The sequence below is a fragment of the Staurois parvus genome, unplaced genomic scaffold, assembly GCF_062004578.1.
Source record: "Staurois parvus isolate SC_StPar_1 unplaced genomic scaffold, SC_StPar_1.0 ptg000009l, whole genome shotgun sequence".
Classification (NCBI taxonomy): domain Eukaryota; kingdom Metazoa; phylum Chordata; class Amphibia; order Anura; family Ranidae; genus Staurois; species Staurois parvus.
In genome coordinates, this window is record NW_028317805.1 from 10,074,335 (window position 1) to 10,096,426 (window position 22,092).

Below are 22,092 nucleotides of genomic sequence, written 5' to 3' on the forward strand. Positions count from 1 at the left end.
ACAAAAAGAGGGCACACTAGCTTAGTGCATTATCTTGAGACCAATTTATTGGATGGGCATCATTTTAGTATTTGGACTGGATTGATTCTATGCTTGCAGTTGTGCACGTTTGTGAGTATACTGGATTTATATTATTTTTTCGTGGTTTCACAATAATGCACTAAGTTGGTATGCCCTCTCTTTTTATGCTATTGTTTTGGGTTTTTTTAATAACCATTGTTTTTATTGAAGTTATAGGAGATAGTACAAGGCTTACACACAAGTATTATTGTGGAAAGACAAAAGGACAAACACAGTTACAACATGCAAAATGCAGAGTTATACAATGCTTCATTTGCATGACCTGGAACAACAAAAACAAGAAAGTCAGCTTAAAGTGTAAGATAATGCATAACTCTTAGTAATGCAAGTGGGTACACTAGTGCCAAATCCTACAGGCACTCCAGGTATGGTGATAACCACATAGCTCTTCTACAACCTCTTCGTGACACCTATGTAAAACAGGAATTTGAAAAAAAAGGCATATGTAAAAAAACTTAAATGCTTGCTGTGCAGTCTAGGTGGATCATGCTCTCTTTTTTGTCTATGTTGTATTCCGTGTTTCATGGATATACCCTATCTGAAGTGGGCAGCAAGGCCAATATGTTGCAGAGTTCCTCATGGTCAGTTTCTTCCTGAGTCTGGTGAGAAAAGACAGGAGCACTACCTGAGACAGTCTACGTAGACTCATAAAATGGAGGTTCCTGTTCAGCTGTAGCGCTGATGGCTGTACTTTGCACTGGAACAGTAAGGACACAACTCACTACCTATCAACATCAATAACAAGTCTTCCCAGTGTCCCCAGAGTGCAATGTTTTGGCTGAGACACATCTTAGACAATGCCCCCCAAATTCAATGCCCTCTACACTGGAAACACAGTGAATAAAATCTTACGTAAATCAAGAATGTCATGTCAGCTTGAAAAGGAAACAAGCATGAAAGCAGGATAACAACCCCCCCTCCCACACACACAAAAAAAACAAAAAAAGGAAAAAGAGGGAGCCATTAGTGTGTGTATAATCACACCTCTATGGGCTCAGGAACACCAGCCTTTGTAATGGGTGGAAGTGGGCTGAAGAACTTTGGAGAGAGCAGCGAGTGAAATCCTGGTTAAAAGACATGATTGTGCAATTTGTTATCCACTGAAATCTGAAGTCCTAAAGTACAGCTTCAGTCTTTAATAATGCAGTGCAGGCTGCATATACAGTAAAAAAATAAGTTTGTGCTGTAAGAGCACTAGAAAGCCAAACCATTGCTTTCTAAATGCAGCTGGCCAGGTTTTCAGTGATTCTCCCCTCACTGCTGCAATTACCAGCTCTGCTTAGGAAGCAAAAGCACTTATTAATTAAGAACACTGTGCCGGGGTGCTCGTAGGGCCATTGGAAACGTGGGCTGCTGTATTAAGCGTCAGATCAGTAGCCTGACTCTCCAGTGTGGTGCCAGCAGTGGGTGGAAGACATTTATTAGTGTATATGCAGCCTGAATGAGTTGCAATAATAAAAGCAAAAGTTTCAAATTGGCTTTAAACATGGAAAATTTACAGTGGTTCTAAAGCCAAGACATTTTATACCTTAGTGCATTCCCTGAATGTGATCGACCAACACAATGTACCACATAATTGTGAAGTGGAAGGAAAATGATAAATGGCTTTCAAAATGTTTTACAAATAAGTATTTGAAAAGTGTGGCGTGCATTTGTATTCAGTCCCCTTTACTCTGATACCCCTAACTAAAATCTAGTGGAACCAATTGCCTTCGGAAGTCACCTAATAAGTAAATACCTCTGTGTAATTTATTCTCAGTATAAATACAGCTGTTCTGTGAAGCCCTCAGAGGTTTGTTAGAGAACATTCATGAACAAACAGCATCATGAAGGCCAAGGAACACAGCAGACAGGTCAGGGATAAAACCTACCAAGACATGGCTGTCCACCTAAACGGACAGGCCGGGCAAGAAGAGCATTAATCAGAGAAGCAGCCAAGAGGGTACACAGAGAAAAGGAGGCGATGAGAGTGTTGGTAGACCCCAGAAGTGGAGGTTCGAGGCCATGCTGTGCAATACTATTGCACAGAGCATGTATAATACGTTTATTATTTTAATAAAATATATATACACTTTACAACCACTACAAACTATAAGCTATAACAGGGTTGCTGCGTGTTTTTTCTTTGTACCTATGCATGCATTTGATGCGTGTTTTACGCAGTCGACATGCACTTTTCTATATGCATTTTTCCTGTGAGGTCACTTTCTTCTTTCTTTCCTTGGACTTATTTGTGCACTGCGATGCATTGCAGTGTGCTTGCATGCGTTTTTGTGGTTCGACAAAATGCAGCATAGTGTACTTTTCTGCAGTGGTCTGAACTATGCCCACAGGATAGCCTGGATTTTGGACTATCTAGGCAGTTGAAGTGCAGCTCAAAATGCAGCCAACTGCATTCCACTGTGTTCGGTGTGAAAAGGACCCCAAGTCAGAGGTACTTACTGAAAAGCAAAATAATTCTGAAATTATGCTGCAGTGAGCACAAAAAAACTGAGCAGTTGTAGCATAAAAGCTGCTAGGTAATGCTGTTCAAAGGGCTGTTTGGTGGGGATTCCAAACAAGGAGACAGTAGGGAAACAGCAGTAGGGAGGTGCAATGACAGGTTTTGTAGTCTCCCTATTTCACAGATAGACCTGGACTAAAAGTAACTTTGAATTATGTTATTTACTGATTACTCTGTGTTTTCATACAGGAATCATGGTGAGCAAGGAGGGGGAGAAATGTGTGCTGACATCCTCAGAAAGTGAAGCTGAACCAGCTGTTTCCTTAGCCTTAGAAATGAAATATGCATTGGACCCCAACCGGCAGATCAAGAAGAGGAATAAAGCCCTCCAAGTAAGGTTTAAAGATATCTGCGAAGCTCAGAACGAGCAGAGGGATAAACAGCTTTCAACAGTGCCACAGAGCGAGAAGAAGGAAGGCAGGTCTCTTTCTTATAAAGCTTACCGGAAGTACATGACAGTGCCTGCCCGACGGTCTATACCCAACGTTACCAAGAGCACAGGGGTTCAGACTTCACCTGACCTGAAAAAACGATATCAGACTTTTCCGCTGGACCGCAAAAAAGGAAACATGTTAAAAAATGCCACGGGAGCTGATACAATGAAGGGCCAGAACAATGGATTTGTAATAGAGGTCAAGGATACAAAAGATCACAAAAGCTCAGGGGAGTCCAACCAATGCCGCAGGGTCGGTGAAAGAGTTGTCGCTGATCTCATGGTGCATTCTAGTGAAAACATGGATGTTGTCCCATCAAGCAATTGCTCAGATGCATGTGGAAGCACTGATTTGCACAGCTGTACTAAAGAATCCCCTCCTATTCAAAACCCAGCAATCTCAACTTTGGAACAGGCCATCTGCCATTTGCATGAACCCACCAAACACGACAAAAGGCCATTGGGAAACACGCAGTCCCACCACCCGCCACATGTTAAGGTGCTTCTAAAAGAAGAAGCCACCATCCACTCCCCTACACTTAACCCAAACTTAACAGACCCCGAAGACTTGAGTGACATGGAGCGGACAATCTGTCCGCTGACGGATGCAGAAGACAAAAGAACTAGTCATCTTAATGGCTTGCAAGGCCAAGATGTAAACCCTAAGGCCTGCACGGCACAGTCACAGTGTCAAACGACGGAATGTAATGAGCAGGCCCTGCAGATAAAGGTTTTACCCACGGATAAAAATCAGCCTTGTCAGTCGACGGTTGCTTTGAGTGATGAATGCCAACAAATCGTGCCTCACACAGAAGTGACAGACTTAAAAGCACAGCTTCAGACCATGGAAAACCTGATCAGCTCTAGTCAGGAAACAATTAAAGTGCTTTTGGGTGTGATTCAGGAGCTGGAGAAGGGAGAAGCTCACCGAGAGGGGTAAGTGATATAAATGACTTAACGGTCACTTAAGCTGCATAATGATGTATAGTGATGTATCGCTGTTATTATAACATGACATTCTGCATGAGCTGAAAAAGGGCCATATATTATCAGTGTTTATGGACTTAAAGGAAACTTAACACCAAAAAAACATTATACTACTGTAAATTGTTAATAGCAAAGGGGGAGGGTGTGTTGGTGGTGTCAGATAGCTGAAACCTGGAGATTGATTTGAGATTTGCATGCTTAAATGTGCCGATCTGGAAGCTCTAGGTGGTCCACCAGAGATAAATATTGCTCATAATGTAAAGGTATGTGCAGGCACCACATCACTTTCATCACCATCACATTACTTGTGATGAGAGGTACTTCTTAAAGTAAACCAGTCATACAAGGAGGCTGCCATTGTTGAGCTCCCCAAGCTTTATGCAAGTATGGACTTATGTCACTTCTACAGATTTCTTATTCCGCATAACTGAGCAAACAGAGCAACTCAAAATATTAACATATCCCAAAACCGCTAATTTTCTCCTGCTAATTACTTGTAAATGGAAGCATGTAACAATGATTTCTATGTTGTCTCAGTTTGTTCTGCAACACTTTGGTCTGGTCTCCCATGTGACAGATCCATCTTAAAGGACCACAAAACCTAAAATGCAGTTTTGTAAAGAGCTGCCAAGAATAATCACAATTGATGCATGCAGAACTGCCCACCTTTATCACAGAGTAATATTAGACCATCAGGCAACTAGGCTGTGTGGCAAAAAACTGGCTGGAAAATAACAGCAATTCTCTATGGAATTACTGGACAGGTGGTCATATAATGCCCTTTCCAAACGGCTTTATTTTTAAATACTCTGTTCTGATACTTTCCAGAATTTTACACATCTGTTCATGAATGAATCTTCTTAAAGTGGGAAACTGTTAGAACCTTTGTTGGATTTTTATATTCAGAGTCTATTTATTGTGCAAATTTCAACTTTATGGCCTTGTTTAGATGGGCATACACCTGTGCGACAGCCTTGTCTGCCCGCTTGGACATGCTGCAGCTACCAATCTGACATCCATGTGGGTGCGGGTACCTGAACTCACACTCTTTGTGTGAATGAGGCCTATTTCTGCCCTATTTTCTCTTAGCAGAATGCAGAAAAAAAAAATCATGTAATTTGTGCATCCCTTAAAAAAAAAAAAAAAAAAAAAGACAAATTAATTCTTCAGGGCCCATTCATACCAGATGCAGTGTGCACTGGCAGCTATTTCCAGAGGAGCCCATACATGTAGACAAGGCAAAATTCCATTTTGCAATGTGTTAGTTTACATTGTGGTGGTGTTGTGGTGTGCGCTGAAAAAAGTAGTGCATGCACCATCACCTCAGTGAATAGAATTGTATTGAAATACCACTCAGGACATTTCAATAAACGTTATGTCTCATGGCACACGCAAAGGGCTATGCGATCAGCACAGCTCATAGGTGTGAACAGGGCCTTTAAAATGAAACTGCAAAAATTGTCCTCATTGTGCAAAGTTTAAAAACTACAACAAGAGTGCCAGATCAGATGGTAAAGGAGTCCAAATTGCATTAACAGTTCATCATATGATCACATAAAACATCCAATGCATTTCAAGGGCCAACAACTCTTCATCCATAATTTAACCAGGCTTAAATGGACTTGGTAAAATGAAAAGTCTGATAGATCTTTTGACTGCTGGCTAAATGCGTACAACAATTTTGCAGTGTTTGTCAGTTTACACAGAGACAGCAAAGAGCCATTTCATGCCTTTGCTTAAACAGAGATGAGCTGAACAACTGTTCTGGTCAGTTACCACAAATCTAAAGATATATCTGATTATTATTTTACTGAGTCTCTCTATGCTTTGGTAAATTAGTTCACTGAGCCTTGATGAGAGTAGTGTCATTGGCTCCTGAAACATGTTGGATGTTTTATGTGAGCAAATGGTGATCAATTAAAGCAATTTGGACTCCTTTACCATTTGGTCTGGTGGTCCTGCTGTATATTTTATTCTTTGAACTTTCTGGAATATACAGAATGTGTACATACGATCTGCATCCACTCAATGTTGTTCTTAGCGATCTATCACTGTATAGTAGTGAGAATCATGTATGGTGACATCTCTTCCAGGCTACACAGCTCTGCAGGCAGATGACTTGAACTTAAAGGGTTAGTTGAAAAAAAAACAAAAAAAAAAAACAAAAAGTACAAAAAAAACTGCCTTTGCAGGTAAAGGGCTCCTGGGGATAAAAACAAACTATGCAGGTTTGGAGAATTTTAAATAATGCTGGTGCTATAGATGTAGGCCATTTTCGTGCCTCCAGAAGCCTGGATGTAAAACTAAGAGAGATGGCATCATTCTGTGCTGCCTTGTTTCTAGGACATTGCCAAGATACTCCTGGCCGATTCAAACCCCCTTCTACATCTCAGTGATACTGCAATGGAGGAGATAGTGGACCAAACATGTGGGAGTGTGACAGCTCTCTCCTATGATGTTGGGGGTGAGCAGTAATTGTTGGGAATCTTTTAGCAACAAGGCAGGATGAGGCGACTTCATCTCTGGGCTTTTTTTTTTTTTTTACAAGGTTTCTGGAGGTATGTAAATGGCCTGCACTTATAGCAACTACATTATCCAGCTTTAGTCAAAGCTGCACAGCTTGTTTTTATATACAGACACCCCTTATCTGCATAGGTAGTTTTTTGGTACAGGTGAACTAACGCTCATATTGATTGTTTCCCTGTGTTTGATGTATGTTTCAAATACAGGCCATCAAAATCCCACTGATTTAATTTAGCAATACACATGGCAGTTCAGGGGTTGTGTTTGACCTGCGTTTTAATACACTGTGTTTTGCAGCTAAACTGCAGGCAAAGCAAGTCCATATGCAGCCTTTTTATTGTTAAATTTGACAAGACCATCCATTGATGTGGCCCTAAGGCAAACTGCACAGAAAACAAAGAGAGATATACAGATATATTGATGCATTAAAATGTTACTGCAGCCAAACCATATTTTCTAGCTCTGGAGAGAATGAAGAAGTTATTATAACTGGTTTCATATTGCTCGCTGGTCTTCCCTGTCCCCAGGACAGGAGTTAAAGAGAAATTAAAAACTTTAGAATTGTCTTTAGAAAAAAAGCAAAGAGGAAATCTTCCATTGTGAACACATGCTCTGGTGATAACGGTGAATAAGCGTGTTTTTTCTTAAGGGAGAAGTAGAGTCAAAGCTTATTTGGCAAATGTGCAATTTGTTCTGAAATCCTGGGACTCTTCACTGAGCCAGTCTAAGCTTTGAATAGATCCCGACAGGACCAGCAGCTGGCTCAGCAAGCCACAGAGCCTGAGCCAACCGCTCCCACCCCCTCCACAGCCTGGCACTTCATTTAGTGCTGGAGGGGCAGACCAGAGAGCTGATGACCGACAATTATTGGCTCTTTGCTCACTGAAGACCGAAAACTGAGCGACCAGAGGTCTTTGATCACTTCGTTCTCGGTCTTAGAGCAGGCGGGAGACAGATGCAGCATTGGACCAATGTACTAGGTGATTATGTATGTTTATTTTAAATTCATGAACTTTTCTTTTAATTTGAGAGCATTTCCCACCATTTCCTGTTGTGTCTCCAGAACAGGAACTGAGGGGACATCCCTCTAAGGACACAAACAGCAGTAAAAAAAAAAAAAAAAAAAAAAAAAGTTTTCTGGCCATTGTGCCAGCTTACTTTAAACACTGGGTCAGTATAACAGCCAGGCAACTAGAGGTTTCACAAAGAGAGGTTAGAAATAATAATTTCAGTAACTACTCAGTATAGGTTTCCTTAAAGATGCTCAATAACTGAAATGACTGAGACATCTTTAAAGCAGAAACTAAATCCACCTATCCTTCACAGCTAAGGAAGCTGCCTTCTTAGCCTAGGTTCACACTGTAGAATGTCCGAGAATGCGTTTAAAATGCACGTGTTCCTCTTACCTACAGGCAAATCATGCTCTGAGCAAATGCGTGGGGGTGCCATTAAGTCTGAATGGCACCCATTGGAAAAGAGCACGTTTTTGGGTGCATAAAACCTGAAAATTTCCCTCACTTAAAGCAGTTCTTCAGTCTTTTTTTTTTTAAAAAAAAAGTGTAACTGCTGACTTTTAATAATAGGCCACTCACCTGTCCCACAATCCAGCGCTGTCTTCACCAAGCTTCGCCCCCCCCCCCCCCCCCCGATGTTGGCATACTAACTGTGGGCAGCTGGCTGTGACTACTTGCGACTTCACAGCTAGCTGCTCACTGTGCATGCGCCAGCCGTGCTATGTTATCTGAATTTTTCAGCAGCTTTCTGGGACCTGTGACATGTCCCAGAAGACTGTGGGGGAAAACAGGGGGGCTGAACTTCTGCTTGGATTGCCACGGGGAGGGGGAGGAAGAGCAAAATGTTCCCTTTTTGGGTGACATTCCACTTTAAGATTTCCTTTAACTTCCTATTGCATCTCTGGAAGTGAAAGGGACATTTCCCAATGAAAACCAACAGGAAAAATAAAATGACAGGGCTTTCCAACTCTATCCCAAAAAATATAACCATTGGCTATACATACACTTTAACCATTACACAGCTTGTTGCAAATGATATGTATGGTTAACAATTCGTATATATAAAATATATTTATTTACACACACAGTATACATATCTCGTGTAAGCCAGCTAAGAACATACACGGAATATGGCCACTGTGTTTATTATACTGCTCTGTGACCATGAACATTGGAATTCCCTGCATTATATGACAGTGGTTTATGTAAAACTGTGCTTTGGAACATAGCACGCTTACAGCAGCAATCTTATATACGAAATCATTAAATATTTAAGGCACAGAAGAAATGTTAATCCCTAAAGCTATGCAGTTTTTATTCAATGTTGCCTAGGCGGCTGTCAATACCGTTAATGTGGCCTCTTACCGAGATTTCTTAGCTTCATCTTTTAAGGGGCTGGTCATTTACAACCCAATATTTGCAGACTTTGCACAGTTTCAAGCTGTGCTCAAGGTGATCAAGTCATGTAGAGGTTAACACTCAAATTATAAGGAGTCCTTTCTAGCACAGAATTGCTTGCTTTCACATATACAGATTTTCCAACACAGTGGCAAATCTGTAACAGTATGTCAGTCGTTCCCATTTTCCCAGAGAATTAGCGTGTGACCGGTTCATTTGGCCTGGCCAAACACTGTTGATACAAACAAATAAATCTGCATGTGAGTGGGGTTGGGGGGACAACGCCAGATGCTGCCAGTACTGCTTCTCACAGGAGAAGGGGGCACAAGCAATGGGGCCATGATTTCTAAACTCAAATAAACCATTCACAATTAAAAACATCACTGATAGATCCCAAAATGACCAGACCAGTCTATTGTCATATTAGGTTAATAGCCAGACAGACACATAGGTTGACCGCAATCCAGCAAGTGACAGATTTACTCCTACCTGCTGTTTTCCAAGGTATCAAGATGCAAATGATCTAGAAGTAAGGGGAATATCCTAGATCTAGAGCTTCCAAAATATCAGGTTTGTTGTAAAATAAATAAATCTGTTTCTATACATCTCCTGTGATTATAACAGACTGCTTTAGAACATACTGTTAAATATACTAGCAGATCTAAAGTGATTGTAAACCATCACCTTGTAAAGCAACCTATACAGTTTAAAATAGAAATGAAAAGCAAAACGTGTGTGTATAGATATAAAAAAAACATTATGTACACCTTTTATTTCCCTTTTTGTAAGTGATTAGATAACTTCTGTTCTCAGCTGCATAAGAGCTATGGGAGGAGAAACAGCAGTACACTGATATTCCCAGTGAATGGCTGTGGGGGGGAAGTCTGATAATTTCACACAAACGGAAGCAATATAAAGAGAATAAAATACTTTTTCACATAAGTACATGGTACAGCAGGCACATATCAGAAGTATGAAATATTGGGTTTATACAGTACATTCTTTAAATACACCAAATTGAAGCCAAACTCCAGCTCACACCTTATAATTAGTTACAGCAAACAGTTTTTCCCTTTTGGGATAGAGGTTCTACATGAATAAATAAAAGCTGATCATTGTAAGCATCCCTGTCAATGGTTTGTCTCACCCATGTAAACTGATACGTTCTGCTTGGGAGCTTGTGCTCTTTAAAAATAAAAAAAAAATAAAAAAAACAGACTTGCTAGCTAGATCACCAATGAAAAATAAAACAGAACCTAAAAAACAACACTAACGCAGCCATCACATCGAAGAATTGTTTAGCTGCAATATAATAAGTGTTTACTTTTGGGTTTAATACTGCTTTAAGATGGGGCAAAGTATAGTAAAGCACTAGAAGCAGACTTTGTCATTTACACTTTCTAGATATTATATGTTTGGACCATAATCATTAGCAAGAAAAAAAAAAAAAAAAAAACACATAACAGAGCTGCCTCAAAATGTGAAAGCGAACGAGTGAGAAAAGAAATGCTAGCTCCAACACTGACAGCTATAGATTCTTATACGGGTAATTTGTATAATGAATCCTACTAATCATGACATATTTTAACAACACTGTAAATTAGGGTGGTCTGTTTATAAAACTGTGTGAATAATGTTGCCTGAAAACACTCGCGCATATGTGAAAATTTCTCTGGCGGAGTGAATGCTAAGGCAGATAATCCCTGATTCTGACAACAGTTGAAAACAATACAGAAATATTACAAGCCATATAAACTGTATGGAACGAAATAACAGATAATGGCCAATACATATAATTAAAAGATCTTTTTCCACGTGACTAGTTACTGCTCATTCACATGGCATCCCTTATAGCTAGAAAACGGGATCTACCTCACATTACCCCGTCAGGTTCAAAAAGCAACAAATACACTTCTACAAATATACTTTAGGAGAAAGAGTGCTGAAATGTGATTGGTTTCTCTGAGATATTACAGGAAGTTCTTATCGACAAGTGTTTGTGCAGCCAACATTTTTTTTTATGTTTTGTTAAACCCTGTTCAGAGTATTTTTTTTTTTTTGCGGTCTTGTCCTGCTGGTGAGAATTTCTCTGTACTTCCTGTCTTAAGCCAGCCATAGGTGGATCAAACCTTGGCTTAGTTCATCAGGAACCAGAGGATATTTAATCCATTTATGGTCAGGCTGTTTGTACTGAAGTTGATCCATTGATCGACTTCAGAACAACCAGACGGTCGTATTTTTTTGCATGCGATTACTGGTGGGGGCATTAGCTGTCAGCAGTGATCACTGTGTTCTGCCCACAGGAAAGGTTCCCTGCCAGAAGAATACAGTAGTACTGCGTGAGGGATTGCCCCATCAACACTGACTGTGTTTATGGAGGACTTGAGCCTTTTTTTTTGAGCAAAAGAAAATTGCATCATCTATGGCTTGCCTTAGAGCAGTATTTCTAAACCATTTCTTTCAGTCAAGGCACCCTTTAAGATTCTGCACAACATTCTCAGATGTAAAAAACTAAAATAATAGTTTTACATATTGGAGCAGTATCCAAATACATAGGACACCCATTAGAGGTGATTTATTCTTCCAAAGCAAATACACCTTTGCACACTGGTACTGACTAGTATTTCAATGTTTCTTCATTGTGACCCCAGAGGGCAAACAAGGATGCTGTGCAGGCACCCAACATCCTCCTTGTAAATCGATGATGTCATTGGTTGTTAGGATGCTGATGGCTAGAAAGTTGTAATGGTGCACAATGAAAACCTGAGACTTTGTTCAACTAAAAGGTATGCTTCATTCAACTACTGGCTTTTATACAATTTCTGGGCAATTTTTAGGCATTTTGCCAAGGCACCCCTGAAGAAAGCTGACGGCACCCCAGGATGCCTGGGCACCCTGGTTGAAAAACGATGCTCCGGTGGTGTGACGTCACGGCGTTGCTGGCTCCTCCTTATTTTAACTGCATACGCACTTGGATATTCGCATATGCTTCAATAAATGTATTGCAGTACTACACTATGGAGATGTCTTTGCTTTGACTCCCCTGGGCAGTATTAATTTACAGCTACCCACCTGACCACCAGAGAGGGAGCCTCCATAACACCTTGAGAGCTGCGCCCATCTATCCCCTAAGGGGAACTCTGGACAGTCCTGACGCTCTGCTACTAAGTCCCAGGACAACATGAAGGAGTTCACTGGATTTCGGCATTTCCCAGACCATTAGAGGACATCAGGAGATTATACACAAACACTCATTAGCTAGCGCGTTCTGGTGAGTGCGCATTTCTTACACACCTGTATGCACAGTATCTCGTCCTCAGGAGGATATAGGAATATTGGAGCACTTCAAGTCACTTGATGAACTGCATATATGCTATTATAGATCATTTTTGTGTTTTTAACTTTCATTACAATTATTTTTAGCGCTGCACATCCAATTTATACTGTCTTTTAGAGGTTTCATATGGTTACCTGGTGCACAGCTGCTTCTACCTCTTTTGTGAGCTCACATCTACCTGCTTTAATAAATAGACTCACCCGTAGTTGAATTCTTGTTCATTTTGTCTAAAATGTAGCTTTGCGCCTAAGAATTTCATTGGAGTGTATTCATTTTTGCAACATGGTGTTAAATAAATTTGTTAGGAAAAATTATTTTCCTGTGTGTGCAAATTAACAAATATTGTTCGTAATCAATGACCTGCATTTGTGGGAGTATTTTGTAGTATAGTGTCCCATAGAATATGTTGATTCTGCAAAGAAGTAAAGGTTGTCTGACAAATCTGTTGGGGTGTACTCATTTATGCGGAGCACTATTTTTATATATGTATATATATATATATATATATAATTTTTTTTAATAACAAACATGTTATACTTGCCTGCACTGTGTAAAGATTTTGGACAGAGCAGCCCCGATCCTCCTCTTCTCAGGTCCCACGCTGGTGTTCTGGGCTCCCCCCCCCCCCCACAGAGTGCCCCCATAACAAGCTGCTTACTACAGGGGCACTTGTGTGTGTTCACTCTTGGGCTGGCTCTGTGTCCATTGACACAGAGCGTGGTTCGGCCTGCCCTCCTCTCTCTCTCCTCACCGGCTGTGATTGACAGCAACAGGAGCCAATGACTCCAGCTGCTGCCTCTCTGTCCAACAAGGAGGGAGAGAGGGGAGAGAGCTACTGCTCTCATGCACAGCGCTGGATTAAGATCGGGCTCAAGTATCAGAGGGGGCTAAACAAGGGGGGGGGGGTAGAGCTGCACAGAGAAGGTTTTTTACCTTAATGCATTAAGGTAAGAAAAACTTTGCCTTTAGACTCACTTTAAAAAAATTGTAAAAAGCACATTTCTCTATGATTTGTCCATTTGAAAAAGCTACAGCACAGAAAAATACTTATTGATCCTCCCAGACACCCAATGAGCTCTTAACTTCCTGTAGTAAGCCAACAACGCTGCCCCCCACTGGACTTCTGCCACATCAATAGGTATTTTTTGAACGTGCAGAATTTTTAAAAAGAGAAAACATTGCATTGCAGAGATGTAATGGCTGTTTTATTGTTTTTCCCTGACATACAAAAGTGTAATAAGCAACACAGGCAATCTTGATTAAAGTACCAGTTTAGTTCATAGCAACCAGCTGGCATTTTTGCAGTGCTTGTTATACACTGAAAGAAAATATCTTCAGTTACCTTGCACATCCCAAAATGTCCTTCCATCTCAACACATGGAGCACAATAAAAAGAGATAGATGTACCTAAGCTAATGTGTTTTATAGGAGTACTCCACACTTGTACAGCTGTAGTGTGTTGCCCAATGCAGGAATATTTGACTTTGCTTGATGTTTCTGTTATGGCCAGATTCTACCCCCCCCCCCCCTCATCATACTATAGATGTCATTGTTTGAAATTTAGCTAGAGTGCCGCAAATCTGATTTGATCTTTGATCCTTAAAATATCACCACAACAAAACTAGGTGCAGCTATTAGGAAGCAAGGTATAACTCCTAGCTGGCCTACAGAGCAGTGTATTCTTAATTTGTATTATTGTGGAAGTGACCCAAATATCTTCATCAGTACAGTAAAATGAGAAAAGGTTTGTAGTTTACCTATAAATAGAAATCTAAGGAAGTTATATTTGAAGATAGTAAAGCAAGCTTACATTTTCATTGCAAAATATTGAAGACGGAAAGGAAATTTGTAGAAACGCATGTCAAAATCTTACATAAGGGGCAGGTGTATGGATCTATGCACCCATTCCTGCCCTTGTGCCAGATTTTGGCATATAGTTGTGTCAATGTAGCCGCTACGTGTGCGTCCATTTCTATTGGTGGGTTCACACGCATCAGACAGTTGCTCAGATCGAAGGACGTGTCTGACCACCCATCAGAATAAGCTCTAACTGTATAGAACAAGCCATGAAGGGACCTTAGTTTAAAACTTGTTTTACTGGTGTGAAGACACGCTAAATTTACTTTCTTACATTAAAATGCTAAGCCATAAAATAATACGGATTTACATAAATATTATGAGATGACGTTAAAGTCTTAATGAATATTTTCAGTCTACTGTGAAAATGAAATAGAAAAGTAAAAACAGCAACAATTAGCATTAGTTACCTTCAACAACTGGAAGCTTAAAGCGGTATTAAACTAAAACTAAAAATGTATATTTTACAGCTTAACCAATTAGATGTTGTGGCTGCATTCATTTTCTTTTTTCAGGCTTTTACTCACCTCTCTTTTCACCTGATCTGGCCAATAACACACCTCCTGTATTAAGGTGCCTACACTCTGGATAAGGGAGCAACAGACACCTGAGGACAGCAGCATTGTTAATCTGGGGCAAGGGGAGTGTTAGACGGACTAGCAGATTTAAATACACTAACAAACGGAGACCAAACTCCAGCTGATACTTTATGAGAAGTTACAGCAAATAGTTTTGTTTCTTTTGGGATAAAGGTTTTATATAAATGAATATTGTAAGCACCCCTGTCGGTTTTTTTTTTTTTAAACCTCTAGCTGTTACACCTGCAGGACAGTTTGCTCTGTTGAAAAACAGGCGTACTGGCCGGAGCACCAGGTGAAAATAAAGGAAAAGTCTAAAGAAAACTAATGCAGCCATCATATCTATGAACTGGTAAGCTGCAATAGAATAAATGTTTGTTTTTTAGTTAAATACTGATTTAATATAAGAACTTCTGACACAACATTCAATTGAGTTGCGTATTCCTTTACAAATAAACATGGTTTTACGGTACAGCTAGTATAATTGTCTGAATCCGTGTTTATGTCTAATAAAACTAATACAGTCTTTATATCTAATGATTGGTAAGCTGCAATATCTAAAATGTTTGGTTTTGGGTTTAACATCGCTTTAACTGTGGCAGAGAAAGCAGTGTCATCCTCCTAGCTGTGCTGTCTAGCAGAGGTGTATGAATCATGAAAATGGGCAAACAGAATTACAAATCCTTTAGTAGATAAAACATTCATATAGGTGGATTCCAGCTGTGTATTTATCAGTTTATCAAGAGCTGGAACGTTCATATAAATAGATCTAAACCCACTCAAAATTTCATAAAAGCTTAATTTCAAGGGCTGTTTTCAAACTTCTTAAATCTGCAGCTTTCTTTAAAATACCGGGTGATCCTGCCATGATGATCCTTATTCAGGCACTTCCTGTTAGGGGGTAAAAACAGACATTTGGTGGACAGTAATCACCCTGTAACAGGAAAGGCCTGAACAAGGATTTTCATGACGGGATCATAGGTTCTGTAGCATTTGCATGACATTATATAAATCTTCAGCAGCTTGTGTTAGCAGATACAACAGTATTAGAACAGGCTGAACTTGATCCTGAAAGATTTTGAACCTTTTCAAGATCAGGTTTTATAACGATTGGTTTACTCAGTGTCTCCTTGCAATTAAGAATTACAGCATGCGCACATACATCTGCAGCAATAAAATTATTGGAGCTAGATTAAGGAGAAAATCTATCTGCGTATTTCCCTTCTATATCAGGCTCAGTAGTGGCATAATCCCCTGGAGAAAATCTGAGAGCCTTGCTGCCAGTTTTAGCCGATAATGCATGTGATTAGATTTCTCTGCTTTGTATTCTGTACAAAGATGCATATCCTGCTATTTTAAAAAAAAGGATATTATGCAAGACTTGTAATCAAGATAAAATCGATCAAGACAGGTTCTCAAATGTCATGTCATTCTGATAATACTTTCCCAGGCAAAACTGACATATGTCAAGAACATTTGTCCACTCTACTACAAGTGCCTAAGGATGTTGCGTCCTGCTAGAGGAAAGGTAGATGCAAGACAGGGACACTTCTCATGACAGGGGTGCACAACTCTGTCACATCCTGTGTCCGGGTCAGCTCTGTTGGCTGATGTTCTTACAATGGATTTAGGTCCTGTATTTGGATTAAACCCGAGATGTTGTACAGATGGCCCTGTTTAATCATGAATGTTGGATTTTATTCAGTTTTCTATGAATACAAATTCACTAATGATTTCAGTGACTAATTTTCATTTCCGAAGGGTACATCTCTTAAATGACTCTGTAGCTAGTTCAATGTTTCTCAACTTTTTTTTTTTCAACCAAGACACCCTTTAAAATTCTGCTCGATCTTGAGGCACACCATCATTAAATTTAAAAAACTAAAATTAATTGTGGCCACCCACAAATAGAGACTATTTATTCCTCCACCTTTGCAAACTGGTAGAGTAGTATTCTAGCGAGTATTCTAGCGTTTCTCTTCTCCCTGAGTTTCTCTCCCTATCTCTGCAAACATGACCCCTGGGCTGACAAAGGGGCAAGGGAGGGATGCTGTGCAGGTTCCCAATATCCTCATCATCACCGATGATCTCATTGGTAGTTATGACGCCATTTCCTGGTGTACACAATGCCCAAAGTTGTAATGATGCACAATAAAATCCTGTGTCTTTGTGTAGCAAAAATCCAGACTTGATCCACTCACCTGCTTCTTGACAATTTTTTGGGTAATTTGTGGCAAATTTAAAACATTTTTGCCAAGGCACCCCTAAAGAACTCAGAATATACCCGGGGGTGCCAAGGAGTGATTCAACCAACTTACTGTTGACTGACTTACTCCTTCTGTTGGAATTCAGTTCCAAGCATTCACTACTCTTTTACTAAAATATTTCGAGCATTATGTTTGAATCCACATGCACCTACAACTGCACAGGACACAATAGCAATGTTTGGATCAGTAGAAGGAACCACAGTCCAGCCGGATGGTGCAGGTGGTTCTGGTGGTACAAAGGGTAAATATTAATCTTTTAATTTGCTTGGAAGCCCTATTTAATAATCTGCAACTATGTGGCAAATGAGGTTTAATGTTGATAAATGTAAGATGATACACTTGAAAGCTAAGAATATGCATGCATCATACATACTAGGGGGGTACAATTGGGGGAATCAATGGTGGAGAAGGATCTTGGGGTTCTGGTAGATCACAAGCTTAATAATGGCATGCAATGCCAAGCTGCAGTTTCTAAAGCGAGCAAAATCCTCTCTTGTATTAAAAGAGGTATAGACTCCAGAGAGAGAGAGAGATATCATTTTACTCCTGTACAAATCTTTAGTAAGACCTCACCTGGAATATGCAGTTCAATTTTGGGCACCAATTCAGAAAAAAAAACACTGGGGAACTGGAGAAAGTACAGAGAAGGGCAACCAAACTGATAAGAGGCATGGAGGAGCTCAGCTATGAGGAAAGATTAGAGGAGCTGAATTTATTCTTTCTTGAGAAGAGGAGATTAAGGGGGGATATGATCAACATGTATAAATACATCAGTGGTTCATACAGTGAACTCGGTGTAGAGCTATTCACCCTGAGGTCATCACAGAGGACAAGGGGGCACTCTTTACATCTGGAAGAAAATAAATGTAATCTCCAAACACAGAAAGGTTTCTTCACAGTGAGAGCTGTGAAAATGTGGAATAGACTCCCTCAAGAGTTGGTTCTGGCCAGCTCAGTGAATTGCTTTAAAAAGGCCTTGATTGTTTCCTAGATACACAGAATATAACTGGATACTAACATTTATAGGTAAAGTTGATCCAGGGAATATCCGATTGCCTCTCGGGGGATCAGGAAGGAATTTTTTTCCCTGCAGGAGCAAATTGGATTGTGCTTTGCTGGAGTTTTTTGCCTTCCTCTGGATCAACTGTGGGTATAGGATAACTTTTTTTTTTTTTTTTTTTTTTTAATGCTTAAACTGGATGGACTTTTGTCTTTTTTCAGCCAGACTAACTATGAAACTATGTTAACTCACGCATCCTTTTAGCCCGGATGGCTGAAACGCAGAGCGAGCAACTTCAAGGAGGGTGTCTTGACAGCTTGTCCAATGTTCAATAAAGTTGTTTATTTTGGTAGTGTGCCACTAGTCATTCTTGTGGTACTCAGTGGAAGGAGCAAGGACACATGGGCGGGCACCTGGGACTTTCTTTTGGGACTGCTTGGAGGACATCGGCACTTTGAGCAGTATTATTTTCAAAAACGTCTACAACTTTCCCCTTAGTACAACTGTCAATGTAATTAATCGCCTTGCCCCACTGAGTACTGATTCACACATTGCAGTGACAGTGCAGATTGAAGCTCAGATTTCGCAGCTAATTGATACAGTAGATTCAGGACAGGTTTAGATCAGGATTTTATCCTGTTCACAACTGATATGTGTGGGTTAGAAATGGTTCCTATAGAAGTCAATAGCCTGTAATCCGCACCTGAATGGGACCACATTGCTCAGAAATTGGGCATGACACTTTTTCAATCCACACTGCCAGTGCACCGGACATGGGTGAACAGGCATCATAGGAAGCAATGTTATTTCATGTCATGCACATTGGATGTGGTTCAAACTGCATCCAATCCACATATATGTGAATTGACATTAAGTGCCATCCACTGAGTAATGGCAAATACTTATTCTCCTTAAAGCAGCAATCTTTGCCACCAAAAAGAGTCCCTGCTAAGTACTATTTTCATTGCACATGCTCACCACAGCCCTATTCATTCCTATAGCTAAGCAATACTTGGGAGTCCTACGGGTTGGGGGGGTTATCAAAATGCAACTTACCCATAAGTATAAATGAGGCACTAGTATGCATATGCACAAAATAGTTGTTTTTCTGGAAAGGCTGTGTGGAGCAAGGTAGGGCCACAAAACAAAGATCACTAGATTAAAGAGTAAGGTATTTGCCCAAGTGGGCAGGATTGATTAAAGGAAAAGTGTATCAAAGGTAACATTTGACTAAACAGTAAGAGAAGAAGCAGCAGACTGATGAGTTCATCTCTCACTTTATTCTTTTGTCAGCATGCCCTCTGTCTACATAGGAGCACTGCAACAGAGCCAATTGGTTCCCTGTACTGCTTCGCCCTCTCCCAGTCTGAGTTCTGTTGTACAGGAGGTTGCAAGAGACCAATTCCAGGTCAAATGCAGGAACTCACACTTTGTTAAAAATGTACATATATATATATATACACATACACACACACATACATATATACATATATATATATATATATATATATATATATATATATATATATTGGCAGTGCGGTGTCCTGCCACGGCCAAAATCAAGCTGAAAACCCTGGATTCTCAACCAGGCAGGTTGAGGGGCTCCAGAGAGTTGATGTATTGCAGAGGAAACTGGCTTTTCAGTTTCCTCATTTGTTCATTAAGTCTGTTTTGGGATCTGGAGCCTGGAGATTTCAAAGAGATCTGGGAGGGATGAAATCTCCAATCCGGGGTCCGTGTTTTGAGAACCCCCAGCACCACCATGATTGCACAGGTGTGTGCAGGCCTTTTTATAGAGTCCTAACCATAGTTATGGGCTCCACCGTGGCAAACGGAGTCAGGAGGGCTCCACCGTGGCAAACGGAGTCAGGAGGGCTCCACCCCGGCAGATAGGAGTCAGGAGGGCTCCACTTGGAAGACAGGAGGTCACTGCCTGGAAGTCAGGTGGGCTCCACCTAGGAGAGGTGGAAGCCAAAAGCAGCAAGGGGCTGCTAGAGTCTAGCTGTGTGCTAGTGGCCAGCTGTGTGCACGAGCCATAAGTCTTGAAGTCTGCAGGAGACAGACAGGAAGATTGTATATCTGAGAGAGCCAGGAGGCTGAATTTTGTTTGTGGATGATCGATACCCCTGTGTGGGAAACTTCTGTTTTGAACTTTCATTTAAATAAAAGTGGGCAAAAAGGCCCTTAAAGAAAGTGAGGTGTGTGTGTTTAAAAGCTCTACCACTTTGAAGCGAGTTCCCACATTATATACACATATATATATATATATATATATATATATATACACACACATATATACACACACATACACATAATTAATCGTGTATTAATGAAAAAAAGAGTGCATTATTGTGTGTTTTATACCTGCCTGTAGTAAAGATTTATAGCTGGTTTTATTAGAACATGACCCTGAACCAAATGAAGTTTGGCTTTTTTCAACCTTCCAAATAAGCGTAAAAGGCGGCTTTAAAACAGTGTGCCTGGGGCTTTGACAAATCTAGAGTCCCAACAAACTTCAACAAATGCATTCCAGAACTGTGTATAGAGATTCTCAAGAGGAGGGTGCAAAATATTGTTTAAAATGTATATAAATTATACTATTGGGGATTATTTCATTTCTGGGATGTTTGGAGGAAAGGTGATTGCCCACTTAGAGCTAACAAAAATATAGTTATTTTCAGTATTTCCATCTGCAGTCAGGTAAAAAAAAAAAAAAACTACTTTGTTTTTCTTTTTTCCATTAAGCCTATTGTGGTATTGTTGGCATGAAAGAGTACGTTCTAAGGATAGGACAGAGGCATTATGAATAGCAGTAAGAAATAAAGACAAGCAGGAAGCCACAAGTTCAGAGAAAACTGTGATAAGAGAAATGTGTGGGCTCATCTTTGCTCCCAAAAATGCTTGTTGCCGACTACACAGGTCTGCAAAAATTTTTTTTCAAGAGCTATTTTTGTTATTCCACGTAATCTTTGTTTTTTGGTGCGCTAAATCCGAAAATGACCTCTATTTTGTCATAGGACATCACGTTTCCTGACAATTTAGGTAACTATGTTAAATAAGGCAATACCTCAAAATAAATGGAAATAGACTTATAAAATTAAAGTTTATTACAATTTTTTCATGAAAATCCTTTTTTGAACTGAAATGAGCTCACCTACACACACTAAACTCGATTCTTCTTCCATATGAGGCTCCTTGGTGCATTTACCCTTGTGAGTAGCATCTGGAATGTCTCTCTGAAGCATTCAACAGTAGTCTGCCATCATTGTAATGCTCCATTTTCCCTGGTATCTCCTTTCCATCTCTTTAATGTCTTGGTGGAATCGTTCACCTTGTTCCTCACTCACAGCTCCCAAATTTTAAGGAAAGTAGTCAAGGTGGGACTGGAGGAAATGCACTTTCACACTCATCAGGCAACCTAAAGCTTGAAATGCTTTCAGCATTCGTCCGACGATCTTTTTGTAGTGAGGATCTTTGTTATTGCCTAAAAATTTCTGTATGTCTTCTTTAAATGCAATCCACCCTTCTTTTTGAGGATCCGTCATGGTATTGACAAACTCTTGATCAACTATAAGCCTTCTAATGTCTGGTCCGACAAACACACCTTCCTTCAATTTTGCCTCCGACAGGCCTGGAAACTTAGTGACCAAGTATTTGAAGCAATCTCCATCTCTTGGAAGTGATTTTACGAATTGCTTCATCAATCCCAATTTTATGTGGAGAGGTGGTAGAACAACTTTATGGGAAGGCACCAAAGTTTCTCGGAGGACATTTTTTTCCCCGACTGTTAGCACCCTCGGCTGCCAACTCTTCTTGGTCCAGTGATTTTATCGGTCTCGACTGTCCCATAGACACAGAAAACAAGGGTATTTGGTATACCCAGCTTGTTGCCCAAGCAGCATGCACAAGACCTTCAAGTCCCCACACACTTGCCAACCATGGTCTTTATATTTAAGTTCTCGTAGGTTTCCTTCAAGTGTACGGAATGACCTACAGGTATGGAAGCGTAAAAACCACCGTTGTGGAGTAAAACTGCTTTGAGACTTCTTTTTAAAGAATCTATAAAAAGACGCCATTGCTCTGAATCATATTGGATTTTAAATTGACCCATCAGA

At 40.2% G+C, this 22,092-nt stretch overlaps 2 protein-coding genes across 4 annotated transcripts in view; one reads left to right on the plus strand and one right to left on the minus strand.

Moving 5' to 3' along the window:
- The window catches only part of DOCK1 (dedicator of cytokinesis 1), a 536,657-nt gene that overhangs the window by 247,080 nt on the left and 267,485 nt on the right, over window positions 1–22,092 (minus strand). The window lies entirely within an intron of this gene.
- The window catches only part of INSYN2A (inhibitory synaptic factor 2A), a 69,114-nt gene that overhangs the window by 17,751 nt on the left and 29,271 nt on the right, over window positions 1–22,092 (plus strand). For both annotated transcript variants that reach the window (XR_016311626.1, XM_089669554.1), the window contains exon 2: window positions 2,774–3,953. Coding sequence is in view for 1 of the 2 variants with exons in the window: in XM_089669554.1 (XP_089525680.1) it covers window positions 2,779–3,953 (1,175 nt within the window). In the remaining variant the exon portion in view is untranslated. The remainder of the gene's footprint in view (window positions 1–2,773; window positions 3,954–22,092) is intronic.